The following is a 15,191-nucleotide window of genomic DNA, read 5'->3' as shown; positions in this document are numbered from 1 at the left end:
TTCTGACTTTGGTGAATGATGGGGGGAGGGAAGGGGATGGGAGGGGAGGGAGCGTCGAGCCTGGCGGAAATAAAAGCAGCAAGAGCTCTCTCAAGTGGCAAAAGAGAAAACTTCTCTTTTGCCAGCAAATCAAGAAGCACTTCTTGCCCCTTAATCCTATTGGATTTTTATCGTTCAGGCAAATAAATTACTTAAGGGTTTAAAAAAAAAAAAAAAAAAAAAAAAAGCAATTAAAAACCTAAAGACAGTATACTTTTCCAGATCAGATTTTTTTTTTTTCTCCCTCTCGCAGCTAAATTAGACGTCAGAATGGCCACAGAAGACAGCGCTGGAGCCAGTGCAGCAGTCGATGGTAAAATTAGGTGCTTAAAACCTGCAGCATCCGCAGCATTAGTCAAGCAGGTGTCGTTAGGGCTTATCATTTTCCTCCTAAATGAGTCTCCGGAGTGTGGTTTTTTTTCGCAAAAATACTCACTCTGTGTTACAAATAAAGCTTCTTCTTTTTTTTTTCCCCTAAAGCGCTGTTTTAAAATGGATTGAGGAAAGTGTGAAGTTATTCAGCATGTTTTTCAAAATATATATATATATAGTTGCACTGTTTTTAAAATGGACGAAGACGAAGTGTGAAGTTTGTACAGTCACGTACAGTGTGTGTTTGTGACTGTACGAACAGTCAGTCATGTAGCGCCACATAGTCTGCAAGTGCCGGAAATATTAATTAACAACCGCGATAAACTAATGAGTCATTTCGTCTCGCTTCACAAACGGCACAATTATCATTTTACTTATATTTAAAGCCGTGGGAGAGGATTGTGGGCCATAACGCAAAATGATGTTTCCATTGATACGAACATAGATGATAAAGCACGGACACGTAGTGGACACCATGTGTGATGAGACACCTTTAAAACGTCCAGTTGTAAAATGTTAGCATGCTGTGCTAAGTGTCCGTTACTCCGTCAAGGGACAACGGAGACGGCAAGAGCTGCGATTGGTCCTCAGGACAGGCCGAGCAAAGCCGCTCTGTGTCGGCTCACAGTGTGCACCGAGCGTCCACAGAGGTGGAGCTGATCACCGCCGACAACGTCGCTGCCAAACTATAAATACGTCATATCTTAATACACACAGCACATGTTTAGACTCTAAATAGCCAATTTCTCGCCTCAAGCTATCTTAAAACTGCGTTCCGTGACACAGAAAAGTGAGAAACGGCCACTGTTTCAACAACAACAGTCTTTCTCTCTCGGACGCCATTGCTCACTGTAGCCAAAAGTGCAACAACCTTGCGCAGCAACCCCTACTGATCGGGCGGGAAATTGCAGCGCGTATCCGTCCACGACGCAGATGTATGAAGGCTCGAGGTGTCTCCGTGGTTACGCAGTCGGATAACGCATTACGCAGTCGGAGAAGTATAATGTGGCCTTTAGGGTTCCAGGTGGAAGCTTTATAAAAGGTTATACCTGGAACCAAAAAGGGTTCTTCTATGAAGAACCTTAGATGGTTCTACTTAGCACTTTTATTTCTAAGAGTGTAAAACTGACTTTAGAATGAAGATTTCACCGAATGAAGGCTGTCTTCTTCTTCTACTTCTTCTAGGAAGGTGGATTACAACTCTTTGTGGTACAGAGCGCCAACTACTGTACAGGAGGATTCAAAAATCCAACTGGCTCCTTTCGACAAGACATGTCTTGATCAACTGGGGTTTTGGTGATTTTGGAGCTTTCAAAGAAGAAGGTTTTTTTAAAGATTCTTATGGGTGATGATGTCACAACCAGTTACCACTTGGTCCTGATATCATAATTATAGGTGGTTCCATGAAGCTGTTATTTACCAGGCCAGAGGGGGGATTTTCAAAATGATTTTCGAAATTTAAGATGGGCACTTGGTTAAATGAATATAATTTATATACATAATAAGTCTCATCTGTGAACACGTGTGTCCATAGTCATTTAAACTGCACATATTTGTGGTCAAAGAGAAAAGGCTGTAACTGTAACTCCATCTTCTCCATCTTCTGTCTAACTCTGACCTGATGGCATCTCAGGACGTGGATGTGCTGAAGGACTCTTCAACAGGATCTTCAACCTATCCCTGTCCAGGTCCACTATAACACCCTGTATGAACACCTCCACCATAGTCCCTCCCCTGCCATTGGACCCATCACACCTTGAGACCCACACTGTTTGAGGCGCTTTAGATCCATGAAGACCAAGACAAATGGACTCAGAAATAGTGTAGTTTCTATCCATCTGCCATCACCAGTTTAAATGCTGCTCCTGTAGATTTTCCTTGTCCGTACATCTATTTTTTGTTGGGGATGGTTGATTGTCAGGTTCAGGCAAACAAAGATACACCTGCAGATCTGCACTCTATTCTGACCTTACGTAACACAAACAGATGTCCACTATATTAGCCCCTATCATATAGGGGGGCCCCTTTTATCCCAGGGCCCTGCGTTGTCTACCTTTTTCCGACGCCCCTGCATCAAATGTTAAAAAAAAAATCTAACTGATAGATAATTAAAACATCTAAAGCTGCTTTTTCAGATCGGGTGATCATGTCTTTAGCTCTCCGCTTTTTAGCCTGACATTTCCATCTCATTAGTTGTTTTATTTGAAGTTGCAAGGATTATGAATTCCTTGTAATCAGTCCGCTTCATTGTGAAACTCCCAGTTTCACTGTATACCTAAGTATGCGAGACAGCTTTCATCATGAAAACATCTTTTTACTTCAGACACAGGGAGTTTGCCGTGAGAAAACGGAGAGGGCTCCGACTTCAAAAGCCTTCCCTTTGCCTTACATCCTGTTCCAAATGAATATTTTAGCTCCCTTGCTAAAGATAAATGCATTATCAGCATATAGGTGTAACATTACCACTATAATGTGCACTCAGTCATTAAGTACTATTTTACAGCATGTCCAATACAAGTAATTATATGATAAACAACTGATAATAAACAGCAATATCCCACCTAAAAACCCTCCACAAACCCTACATTTATAACAACCCGGGCACAGCGACCTTTTCAACTTCACATGGACCTTATCCTTTTAAAAAAGTCTCAAGAGTCTGCACCACCAACACCACCAAGAGCTCTCTGTTGTTACAGATCACTGCTGTCAATAATTGGTAACAATTGAAAAAGGCTGCGAGCTGGAACATTCTCATTTCTGTGCCTCACTTGCACACATTCCCCGGAGTTTCCCTGTAAACCAACAAGGACTGCAGCGAGCTGCAGTGTGTTTAGTCCACCTGTACTTATTTGTCGTGATGATATCTGTTTCTACGATTTAGGGCTAAGTATGAAATGTTTATGGTTTTACGATTAAAAGTGGCAAATCTACGAGAAAAAGCCGCAGATTTACGAGATTAAAATTGGCAAATCTATGCGAAAATAAAGTTGCAGACTCACGAGATTAAAAGTGGCTAATCTACGGGAAAATAGTGGAAGATTTATGAGATTAAAAGTGGCAAATATACGAGAAAAAAAAGTTGCAGATTTACGAGATTAAGTGCCAAATCTACGAGAAAATAAAGTCGCAGACTCACAAGATTAAAAGTGGCTAATCTATGAGAAAATAAAGTCGCAGACTCACAAGATTAAAAGTGGCTAATCTACGAGAAAATTAAGTGGACGATTCATGAGATTAAAAGTGGCAAATCTACGAGAAAATATTGTTGCAGATTTACGAGCTAAAAAGTGTCAAATCTACGAGAAAATAAAGTTGCAGATTAAAGAGATTAAAAAATAAAGTTGCAGATTAAAGAGATTAAAAAACAAAGTTGCAGATTAACGAGATTAAAAGTGGCAAATCTACGGGAAAATACATTTGCAGATTTACGAGATTATAAATGGCTAAAAAAAAATTGAAGATTTATGAGATTCAAAGTGGCAAATCTACGAGAAAATAAAGTTGCAGTATAAAGAGATTAAAAAATAAAGTTGCAGATTACCGAGATTAAAAAATAAAGTTGCAGATTACCGAGATTAAAAAATAAAGTTGCAGATTAACAAGATTAAATTTGGCACATCTACGCGAAAATAAAGCCACAGATTTACGAGATTAAAAGTGGCTGCGCTGGGTGAAGAAATAAAGTCAATGAATCGGTCAAACAGTGTTTATTTCTTCCCGTGGAGCCGACATTAAAACTCAGTCAGTCAGCTGGTGAAGGCAGGTTATCCAGCTGAAAACAATTCACCATATTCTTGTTGTAAAGGACTGGATTAATGCAAGATGTGAAACGGGGATGTGCACATACAAGGAAAACACGTACCACGACACGAGACATGTTTCAGTCGCCATTTCATAAATGCAATGCAGATATTTCCTCTCCTTAAGTACTGCAACAAAACACAATCACTGCAACATGGAGTCGAGGTTCCTTATACCGCAGTATAAGATGAGAGCATTTGAGCCACATGGTTTCATTTAAACCATTTCTGAGGCACCAAAGAGATAAAGCCATCCAACATTTTCACTTAAAGAAAAGGAAAAAAAAGATCAGAGGTAAATGATCAGAGGAATAATTTACCATCTCTTTATGCAGCTCTGTCTTCTAAGGTCTTCTTTTTTTTTTTATTCTCAAATGTATAAAGTTTTATTAAAATCACTTTTAAATGCCTGAATTTTCATTTTCTCTGCACTGCAAACTAAGTCTAGATGCAGTTGAAGGCTATATTTAAAAGCATTGATTAGAAAATGTCAATTGTCCACACCGTGCAGAGAATAGATATTGGCGGAAAAACTGAAAATACAAAATATTGTGTTTTGTGATGCAAATAATACTGATAACACAGTGTAATGACAGCAGTTTTAATGGAACAGGTGACAGTTAACGCTCACAGGCAGCGTCAATAAAAACATAATTGTTAACAACACTGCAATTTGGACCAAAAACAATAACGGGACAGTGGGAATGTCAGTCTGAGTACATCTGGTGGACAGATGGAGAGTAGCAGGTGTAAGGGAAGTAATCGTTGTTATGTTATATGACATAAAGCGATAGGCCTATCCAATATTTTAACAAAAAATTCGATAAAATAATGGACTTGCATTGAAAAACCAATGCAAAATGGCTCAGTAGCGCTCCCATAGGTTAAACGCCAATGGAGCGGGCCGAAATTTAGTTGCGCCCAATTTCACAAAATTTGGTGGGACCATTGTCCGGCCCGAGACGAACAAAAAATCCTCTTGACACCATGACCTCAACGCAACAGGAAGTCGACCAGCTTGGATTTGGCGTATATATGCTCGCGTTTCGCAAGTTTCGTAATTTAACTTGTTATAACTATATTTATGATATCTTTAATGTAACACTTGTCATACAATGTGCATGTAGCTTCTCGAGTTAGTCTTTTTCACGTCTTTTCGTATGTTTCCCTGTATTCATTATGTATTTGAGCGACCGAAATTTCTCCACAGGGATCAATATACTTTTTCGGAACAACTAAAAGCTTTTGGCTTCTAGTGATTACTGAGCTGAGGTTTCGCAGATGAAATAATCCCTGACAAAACGTCCACTCCACTGTCTCCTCTCACATTACAGCTGCAGCAGAATGCACGCGGCATTTCTCTGAGTTAACCAGAAACACATGTGGGCTCAAAGTCCAACTCTGCGTACGCCCCTCTCTTTGATTGGCTGCTGGAAATGGCTGATTTTTTTTGGGGGGGAGAAGAGGAATTCTCCACCCAGCTCTAATTCTGCTGTTTTGATTTTTTTCCTCCTCTTTGCTTTCATTGCAGACGCTTCTTTTGAGATGGCCTCAGAACATGACAGAGCTGTGCTCCGGGCAATATTCAGTCCCACCTCCCCCTTTGGAGATGTCCCTGGCCTAAACCAAGAGGAGGAATTAATTGATGATGGTGAGCATGAGCCTCTTACTTGATGTGTCTCCATGTATCATCTCGCAGCTTTGTATTTTTATCATTTCGTAGCATATTGGGCTCATTTGAACCCATTCCATTCCTGGACTAAAAAGAAACGACATTTTAATCCAGGCTGAGTCCTGGGTGACATTTCTGTGTTTCCTTTTGCCATGTGTAGCTGTCAGTTGAGTCTGAGTAGTTTTCAACCTGTTTATCTCCCCCTGCCAGAGAGTGGCTTTGACGCAGAGTTGCTGAAGCAAGTGAAAGAGTTGGAGTTGCAGGGAGTCTCGGCAGCCGAGGCTGGGGATTTGCAAGCAGCACTTCAACTGTTCAGCCAGGCGGTCCAGATCCTGCCCCAGCGAGCGTCAGCCTACAACAACCGGGCACAGGCTCTGCGGCTGCTGGGGAACACAGCAGGTAAACACGCGCGGTACATTTCAACCGCAGCTCTTATATATATATATATATACGACAGGACAGAGCTTTGTCTGTCTGATGCATTTTTGTCACTCTATTTTCAAAAAGTGGGGAAGCAAGCAACATTTGTTTGTCATCATTAAAGCAGACCGAGACCGGAAGTTCCAATTAACGCTGTTTTTTTTTGTGTGTATCTGCGTCATTACCTTGTTTAAGAAGCCCTGAAGGTTCAAAACAAACAGTTCAGCCACTGCTGAGAACGCTGTGTTTTATTGTAATCTCGGGCTCAACGAGATCTCTGAAAAAAACCCGGTCCGGTTACGTAAACAACGGTTCTCCGGAAACTAGCAGATCGTCCTGCTCCGGGCACTAGTCCGGGCACATCCGGACTAGTGCCCGGAGGTGTTTCACGAGCGACAGTGTCTTCTGAGTCAGACCCAGAGTCAGAAGACACTCTCGCTCGTGAAACACCTCCACAACGGACGTTAATCCTCTTCTGCGGTTCAATGTACGCAACCGGATGTGCCCGGACTAGTGCCCGGAGCAGGGGGATCTGCTGAGGGCGGGTGTGCTGAATATGTCACTTCCGGGTACTGGCCAATCACAAGACAGTTGGGAAGCAGGGGTGAGAGTTGATTCTGAAATATCGCGGCTGGGCAACAGCGTCAGAAAAGACAGATTTCTATCGGCTCGTTTACAGCAACTAGGAGGTTTTTGACCATAAAAACAAGTTAATGTATGTAAGTAGACCTCCATAACTAACATATATGTGCAACAGGACCACTCTATGTGAGCTTTAATGAAAGATTCCAACTTCAATCAAGTGACTTGTTGTGACAGAAGGTTCTGACCCATCGCAGGTCAGTTGACAGAGACAGGGCACTTCCTGTTGGTTGTTCCAAACCTCGTCTGTGCATGCACGTCCCTTCAGTGGACACTGAACTACCTGCGCTGCATAACAGTGTTTCAGAGATGGGGAAAAGATTGCTTCCTGTCAACTGTCGTGTATTTTTAGGACTGCATGTGTCTGCGCTCATGTGGCTCAGGAGGGGCTCAGGACAGGCTGGCTACTTCCCAAAAAAATTTAGTGTTGAATGGCCATGGGGGATGAGAATCATCAACCAGTGTGGTTGCTACCTGCCATAAAACACAAGAAGAGGACCAAAGACAACTTAGAAAATGTTTATTTCACTTGGATTAGTATAGTAGAATAAAAGATAACATGAAAATGTGTATTTATTTTATAAGAACAACCCCAAAAATTAAACTGATATATACATAGGGCCAATTCCTATCTTAACCTTCAATCTTAACCCTCGGACACATGGGCCTAAACTAAGATGATAAAATGGTTTTCATAATTATTATATCTCTATCAACAAAGAACATACTTAATTTGTTGCGTACTCGTTTCGCTGCCTTCGGCGTCATCTTTATGTCAAAACACGCAATGCATTCTGGGTAGTCCTTGCTCCCAAGGGTGGTCTCGGAAAATCGCAATATTGAGGGCGATACAGCCCTTAAACTTGGCCCTAAACTTAATTTTTCTGATAATCGGGACAGCACTTGCAAGAGCGGGATCGCGCATTTTTGAGATTGAGGGTCAAGAAAGGAATTGGAATTCACCCATTATTGTTAAAATAACTACTGCTACTGAACTTTGGTGCGTGCTCACGTCAACATTCAACGATCTCTCTAACAATCCCTGTGTGCTTTTTAGAGTTCAGTAACGCCGCATCTCCTCATTCACATGATCCCCTCGCTATCTGTAGAGCGTCTAACTTTAGGTGGTATTTTTTGAATTCGCCCTGTAATCCGGTGCCAGGCATTGTTTGTTCATCACGTTAACACGCTGCCAAACTGCCAAACGATGACCTGAATGAACTGCCAGCAGGTTCAAAACACAGAGAGGAGGAGGAGGAGGAGGAGGAGGAGGAGGGGAACTGTGATCATGTGATGACAGAAGAGATCAGGTCAAAGATCTGAGGAAAATGATCCTGCTAGAATTGTGTGTATTTAACGGGCGTTATTTTGCACCCTGAAAGACACTGTGGACTGTGGGTTGTACTTTTGGACTTTAGATTTCAGTTGTTTTTGCATTTATCGGGGATGTTTACGTCACTTTCTGTGTTTTAACTCCGGTCTCTGTCCACATCAGCTGCCCTGATCGGTTCCACCTGTGTCTTGTTAACCGTCACCTCACCTGTGTATTTAATCTCCCTCCTCCCACAGCTTGTTTCATGTGTGTGCCTTGTCTCAGCGACGTCTTTGCCATGTTCCGAGTCATTTATGTTGTTCCCGTAGTTGCTTTGAAATGCACTTTTTCTGTCGCTGCCACCACAGTCATCTTTCACTGTACCAACCGAGCCAGAAATCTTGATTTGTGGACTCAGATCTTAACGTTTAACAGCCTGTATTGATATAGTTACAAAAGTTAGAGTGACTTTTTACACATGCATTTATTTCAAAGTCAATATGACTTCTTATATTGTAAGTTTATAGATCTCTCTGAATGTATTTAGTAGTTTAGAGCCAAAATGCATATACTATAAATCAGTACTGCAGACTTTCCTTATTATGGGTTAGATTCCAATAAAATGTTCCCTGTCTTCTTCTACACCTTGACTTGAGAGTTGCACTACATTCATTTAAAAAGTCCTAGAATACCACCCATTAAAATCCTCTCTCTCCAGACTCTTTGCATGTGCCTCACAGATTCCCTTCTCTCCTCCCAGGGGCGCTGCAGGACCTGGGCCAAGCTATCTCTCTGAGCGGCGGCTCGGGAAGAGCTGCCTGTCAGGCGCTGGTGCAGCGAGGCCTTTTGCATAGATTGGCCCGTCGGGACGACGCGGCCAGAGCAGACTTTGAGAAAGCGGCGGCGCTCGGGAGCGAATTCGCCCGACAGCAAGCTGTGATTCTGAATCCTTACGCGGCCCTGTGCAACAAGATGTTGTCGCAGGTGATCAAGCAGCTGCGCAACCCAGAGACGTCGGAGCTGCAGTAATGTGTCACTTGTACATCATTTTGAAATCATTATGTTAATAAAACACTTTTTTTTTTTAAAGCGGACCTAGACAGGAAGTTCCAATTAATGCTGTTTTTTAGTGTGTATGTGCATCATTATCTTGTTTAAGAAGCCCTGAAGGTTCTAAACTGCTGAGAACGCTGTGTTTTATTGTAATCTCGGGCTCAGCGAGATCTCTGATAAAACCCAGTCCGGTTACGTAAAACACCAGTTCTCAGGAAATAGCAGATCCTCCTGCTCCGGGCACTAGTCTGGGCACATCCGGTTGCGTACATTGAACCGCAGAAGAAGAAGAATAACGTCCGTTGTGGAGGTGGTTCACGAGCGACAGCGTCTTCTGACTATGGGTGTCGTGAAGAAGCTATTTTTAAACAATGTTTTGATAATGAGTAGCAGTGCATCCACCGTTCCAGAGGGGTAGCTGAGGAGAGCGTCAGAAAAGAGAGATTTCTATCGGCTCGTTTACAGCAACTAGGAGGTTTTTTGACCATAAAAACAAGTTAATGTATGTAAGCAGACCTCCATAACTCACATATATTATGTGCAACAGGACCACTCTATGTGAGCTTTAAAGACTCTAATGCCCTTTCTGTTCCACTGAGCAAATAAATCACACAGGCCAACTGAGAGTCATATTTATTATACACAATATAATGTCAATGACACACACACACTCACATCACAGAGTCTAAAGCTGTTACAGAGCACACTGCTGTGTTAAATCACATACGACACTTCGGGCTTTTGTCCAGCAGATGGCAGTCTAATCACACTGGAAAACAGTCCACATTAACAACATCTGTTGTTAAGTGGAAGTAACAACACACGTTAGGAGCAGCCCAACTCAAATCGTATCTAAATAGAATTTAATAAACTATTAAATCCACTACATCAACACATCGATCTTGAAACATTCTTTATTATTGATATGTGGAAAAAAAATAATTTGTGAAGATCTTATGGAAAAGTCGAGGATGTGAACATCACATATTGCATTTCATGCCACAATAAAAAATCTGCACACATGCATCATGTGCCTGCAGGGGCTTCAGCTGGATCACTGTGTATGTGTGGAGGCTTTAAATGCCGTTTTTGTACTTTCATACGTACAACATCACGTCACGAGCGGTTCGTTTTTCTCGCCCACTGAGCTCTCTCAGTGTGTGTGTGTGTGTGTGTGTGTGTGTGCGTTATCTCTTATGCTTCACTTCCCCCGTGTTTGTCTCTGACCTCTCCCAGGCAGGGTAACACCACCGGCTCAGTGCGCTCCTCCCTCTGGTAGAAGGAGCAGCGTTTCAGGTGCTCTGACATGGAGGGAGCGTCGCCGAGGCTCCATCTGTCCACGGGGGAGAACAAAGAGCTGAACTCCCAAACCTGAGGAGAGAGGGAAAAAAAAAAAAACAAGAGTTGGAGTATAGGTGTTGGGAGGCTGGCTGCTGTCAGGGCATCTGTCAGTTTTTCTACGTACGTACGGCCATGGAGGGTGGATGGATGTATTTTTAATATCCGCGGAATCTAGATCACCGAGTATTTTTAATCACGTGTCAGGGCATGTTGTTATTTCTAGTTTCATCCATCATAGATTTATTCAAACAATGCCGCCCCCCCCCCCCCCCCACTCCCTCCTCAACGCAAATACCCAGCTGTCACCCACACAGTCTTTATCAATTGCCGCGCTCCCGCGAATGATCACACATCTCGACTTGTTGTTGTGTTTACTGTTTGCGGCGAAGCCTCAGGCCGTTCCACATGCCTGATATCGTCAGCGTGCTCCGTGTCCTGTGATCACTGCAGGACCGAAATAGCAAATATAAAAATACACAATTACACCACATATATATATATATATATATATATATATATATATATATATAGGCTACTGTATAGTGTTGTTGTTTTCCACCCCATGCTGTGTTGTTTATTTGCTTATCTGCAGAATATCGAAAGGAAAAAACAAAGACAGTTACTGGTAACTTAGTAGTAGAACTTAGTCGACCACATCACATTTCGTCCAATCCTCACTAAATTTGAACTCCATTTCCATGAAAAAAACAAAAACAAATCTAAAGACCGAGTCTCTTCCAGTTACATTCTGAATCTCCGGTTTAAAAAAAGAAGCACACATGACATTTCATGTCGAGATGTGCTGCTGCTGCTGCTGCTGCTGCTGCTGCTGCTGCTGCTGCTGCTGCTGCTGCTGCTGCTGCTCTCACCGGAATCATGAATTATAAATGGCTGCGCAGCTTAAGTCGACAGTGCAGATCCCTTGGAATTTTTTTTCCTAACCCTTAAACAAGTCTGGTAATCCCTGCAGACATGATTAAGGTCATCTCCAAACGTTCAGACAGTAGCAGCAGCAGCAGCAGTAGCAGAGTCCATCTGCATCTGCATCGCACTGCAAAGTCAGACCTTTAGACCCCGCGGCTCAGACCATTAGGCCACGACGACGCCTACCGGTCTCTTGGTCTGAGCCGCGGGGTCTAAAGGTCTGACTTTGCAGTGCGATGAAGACAAGGCATTATCTGCTTTAATTCCAGCTGCTGTGTGTGTGTGTGAACCCCCCTGTTTTTAGATTATTCAACCTTTGTACACAGCAATTTCGATAGAAACATGTCATCGCCATTAAATGAAATAAAACAATTATTCCGTGGTCTTTGCTTGGACTGATCCTGTCGATCTTTCACCGTAGGTCAACCCTACTTTTGAAAGGATGGATACTGTAAAACACAATCACCACGGCAGCATTACATGATGTTTTCTTTGGCTGATCTTGTAAAAGATTACTCCTTTGACACGTACACGAGTGTGGCATTGTGTGAGTTCACTAACCCGTGTAATAATAAGGACGAGGGTTAAATGCAGAGGTCAAATCCACGACCACTAATTGCTGCGCGTGTGTGTAAAAATAACGTCCTTGTCTCCTGTGTCACTTCATAAGTGATGCTTTTTTTCCCCCTGACAAGTAAATGAAAGTGAAGGGAAAACGTCGCGAAAATTCCAGTAGGAATTAAATCACTGTTGTCGACACGTCTGTGTAATATGTTTAGAGGGAACTGCTGAGAGGCTGGAGAGTGTTTTCAGTGCAGCAGCAGCTGCTGTCATGCTCCATGAATGACTGAAATGTTCCAGTGACAGTCAACACAAAGCTGCCTGATACTAAACGGTAACCAACATGGAAGCCTGGAAGTTCTTTTAACGCCGCCTGTGCTGCATAACAAAGGTGGCGATCAAAAATGGGATGGAATGATTAAATATAATGAAGTCCACAAGGAGGTGGCATCGTGTAATTAATATAGGTCAGATTAGTAATTCAATTACCAGAAATAGTCGTTTGAACTTAATAAAACACAGATTTCTGTGACATAAAAAACCTCAAGTATACTTGCTTTCTTCCGACACTTCCAGGAGCTTCCCCCGTGGGAGTACGTCTTCTTCTTCCACTTGAGAGAGACCATCCCTCTCTCTTGCAACAACGTGGCGCACAGATCCCTCATCAGATGGGAGACCTGTGACAGCTGAGATAACGTGAAGCTGTCGAGGTAGGCAGCGACGTGCTGCAGGATCTCCACGGGCAGCGCGCTCAGCGGATCCGGATCGCGTGCACCTTTTCCGCGAGGGCTCAAGGCTTCCCGGCCTTCGCAGAGGGCCGAGGGCACGTGCGGCTGGAGGACAAAGGTGCCGGCGTCTGGGCGAAACTTAACTGCGGCCGGGTGGCGGCTCGCGGGCTGCAGCCTTGTCTGGGTGAAAGTACAGCCGAGGTATGCTAACGGGCAGCGCTGTTGCAGCCAGCCGCTAAGCGAGGCCCGTATGTCAGAGTGCACATTCCTGAAATGAGAGCGGTACTCGTCGCGGCGGAAGAAGTGACCGCACATGTAGCTGAAGGCAGAGCTGGCCCTGTTGTGCCTTCTCGTGACGGACTCTGCCTCCGTGCGCATGTGAAGACGCCGGGGTTTGTCGGCCACGACGTCGGCGAGCGACGCGTCGGGCTCGAACGGAGCGGAGCTAAAGTCGTACGTCTGCGTCCCGACGTCTACGTAAAAACCGTCGACGCTCGCGCTCTCCGAGATGAGATGTCCCTTGAACTCCTTCTCCAGGGAGCACAGGAGCGCGGCGCTGACCTCGTCGCTCTTTGGGAGCGCCTCGACGGAGACGTCCAAGTCACCGGTGTCCACGCTCTTGTGTTCGGTCTTGGCCTTGCGGGCCGGGTCCTTCAGGAAAACGCGCTTTGCCCTGTAGCTGGTGGGGACGTTGAACGTGCGGACGGTTTGAACCTCGATGGGCTCCAGGTTCCCGTAAACGAAATCCTTCTCTCTCGGTGTGCAGGCTGCGAGTTGGCCAAAGTCGATCAACATGGCCCCGTGGTGCACCAGATACATGTTGTACTCTGCGATGTTCACCTCTCTGCCTAACCTCTCAAGGACCCCGTCTTGCCACGGCGCGAGGCCAGTTGCACCATCCGCGCTTGAGGCTTGATTCAGCTGTAGGCTTCCTCTCGCTTCCTGACAGTTGGCTGTTCCCTGATCCTCTCGTCTTATTCCCTTTCCTTCCTTCGTTGTCATGTTCTTGACAGTCTCCTTGCATCCGCCCATCTCTTTTCTAAATATTTTCTCCCAGGGAGCAGCGTAGTCCTGAACACTCACCGATGCACAGGCCCTCTCTTCTTGGATGGCTTCATTTTCTTCCGTCTCAGCGCGGGCCGTTTTCTCCTCCTCGGAAACCCTTTCGGGCTGCTCCTTCTTCATCAGCTCGGGGAAAACGTTCTTCATTTTTATGGATCGAAACAGCACGTCTTGGTCCCTCAGAGCCGCGGCGACGTCGAGGTGCGGCGCCGCCTGACAGGCCTCCGAGACGTTTTTGGAAAAGGTCAGGTCCTTTTCGGAAACGGGCCAGCGGTTCCACTCCTGGGAGCAGCAGACGACGCTGGCGGGGCAGACCTCGAGGTGCTTTGCCCGTCCGCGGCGCAGCATCACAAGAGGGCACCCGTAGACGACGTTGATGCAGGGGACTGTCTCGTTAGGACAGAGGAGCTGATGCTCTTCCCGCTTGCACAGATGGAAGGTGAAGCCGCAGCTCTTGGGACATTTGACGACCGAGCAGGAAACCGAGCTCTGCGCCGGGGCTTTGCAGCGGGCGTCGTAGCACGTGTCGCAGTGCTCGTGGCGCCCCGCTGGCGTCTTTCCGTTCTTCACCTTCAAAGATAGATGAAAATCAGAAAGCAGGGATGGCTTTGTTTTTTACGAAATTAAGTTAAATGCAGATTTCAAAGAACGGTAAATAAACGCACTTACCATTGTCGTCGTTCACCGGGAGAAAAATGTGATCATCTGAACAAAAACCGAGTTGGATCTTGTTTAGTTTGATGAAACAGAGTCAACAACGGTGGACAATAACAGTGCAATTTCTCACCCTTTGTTCCTCTGTGCCTTGTCACCTTGCATTTGCTGGCACCTCTGAATTACCTCTGCACTGTGTCTGGGCATTATAAATAGACCCACAGCAGCGGGGGCAGACAGGCCAGTGGGATGGGGGCCACTATTGTCACACACACACACACACACACACACACACCCCCCCCACACACACACACACAAATTATTGTAGTTGCTGCTTACTGAGGACCAGTATTTCCACTTTTTTAAATCAACACACTTACACATATCTGCTTCAGGAAAATATATAAAGAACTACTGGGTGCAGTACCGTAAAATGTCCAAATTGAGGACCTCTGTTTTAAAAAAAAACAAACAGAGTATAGCATGTTTATAAGCTAAGGAAATGATTTCAACATAAAAAAAAAAAAAAAAAAAGTGAGGACTGGCCAAAATGTCCTCACTTCTTAAAAATGACCTCATTTTGTTGGTCAAAAAAGCCTCACTGGTCC

The 15,191-nt window shown here is 44.4% G+C and overlaps 2 protein-coding genes across 2 annotated transcripts; one reads left to right on the top strand and one right to left on the bottom strand.

Annotated features, from left to right (window-relative positions):
• Positions 1 to 5,747: 5,747 nt before the first annotated feature.
• ttc36 (tetratricopeptide repeat domain 36) lies at positions 5,748 to 9,289 on the top strand (the record flags this gene model as incomplete). Its single annotated transcript, XM_083886068.1, has 3 exons — positions 5,748 to 5,865; positions 6,097 to 6,285; positions 9,021 to 9,289. Exons 1-3 carry the CDS (start codon positions 5,760 to 5,762, stop codon positions 9,287 to 9,289), a joined length of 564 nt encoding a protein of 187 aa, XP_083742194.1. The 5' UTR covers positions 5,748 to 5,759.
• A 1,211-nt stretch (positions 9,290 to 10,500) lies between these two features.
• LOC310924615 (F-box only protein 40) lies at positions 10,501 to 14,753 on the bottom strand (the record flags this gene model as incomplete). Its single annotated transcript, XM_083886403.1, is given in 5 exon segments — positions 10,501 to 10,524; positions 10,526 to 10,684; positions 12,697 to 14,499; positions 14,599 to 14,634; positions 14,717 to 14,753. Coding segments are annotated over 4 exon segments (1,989 nt in total). The 5' UTR covers positions 14,602 to 14,634; positions 14,717 to 14,753.
• Between the last annotated feature and the right edge of the window lie 438 nt (positions 14,754 to 15,191).

Source organism: Microchirus variegatus (genome assembly GCF_963457635.1).
Source record: "Microchirus variegatus genome assembly, chromosome: 3".
NCBI classification, from domain to species: Eukaryota; Metazoa; Chordata; class Actinopteri; order Pleuronectiformes; family Soleidae; genus Microchirus; species Microchirus variegatus.
This window is presented reverse-complemented; position numbering and strand designations above follow the sequence as displayed.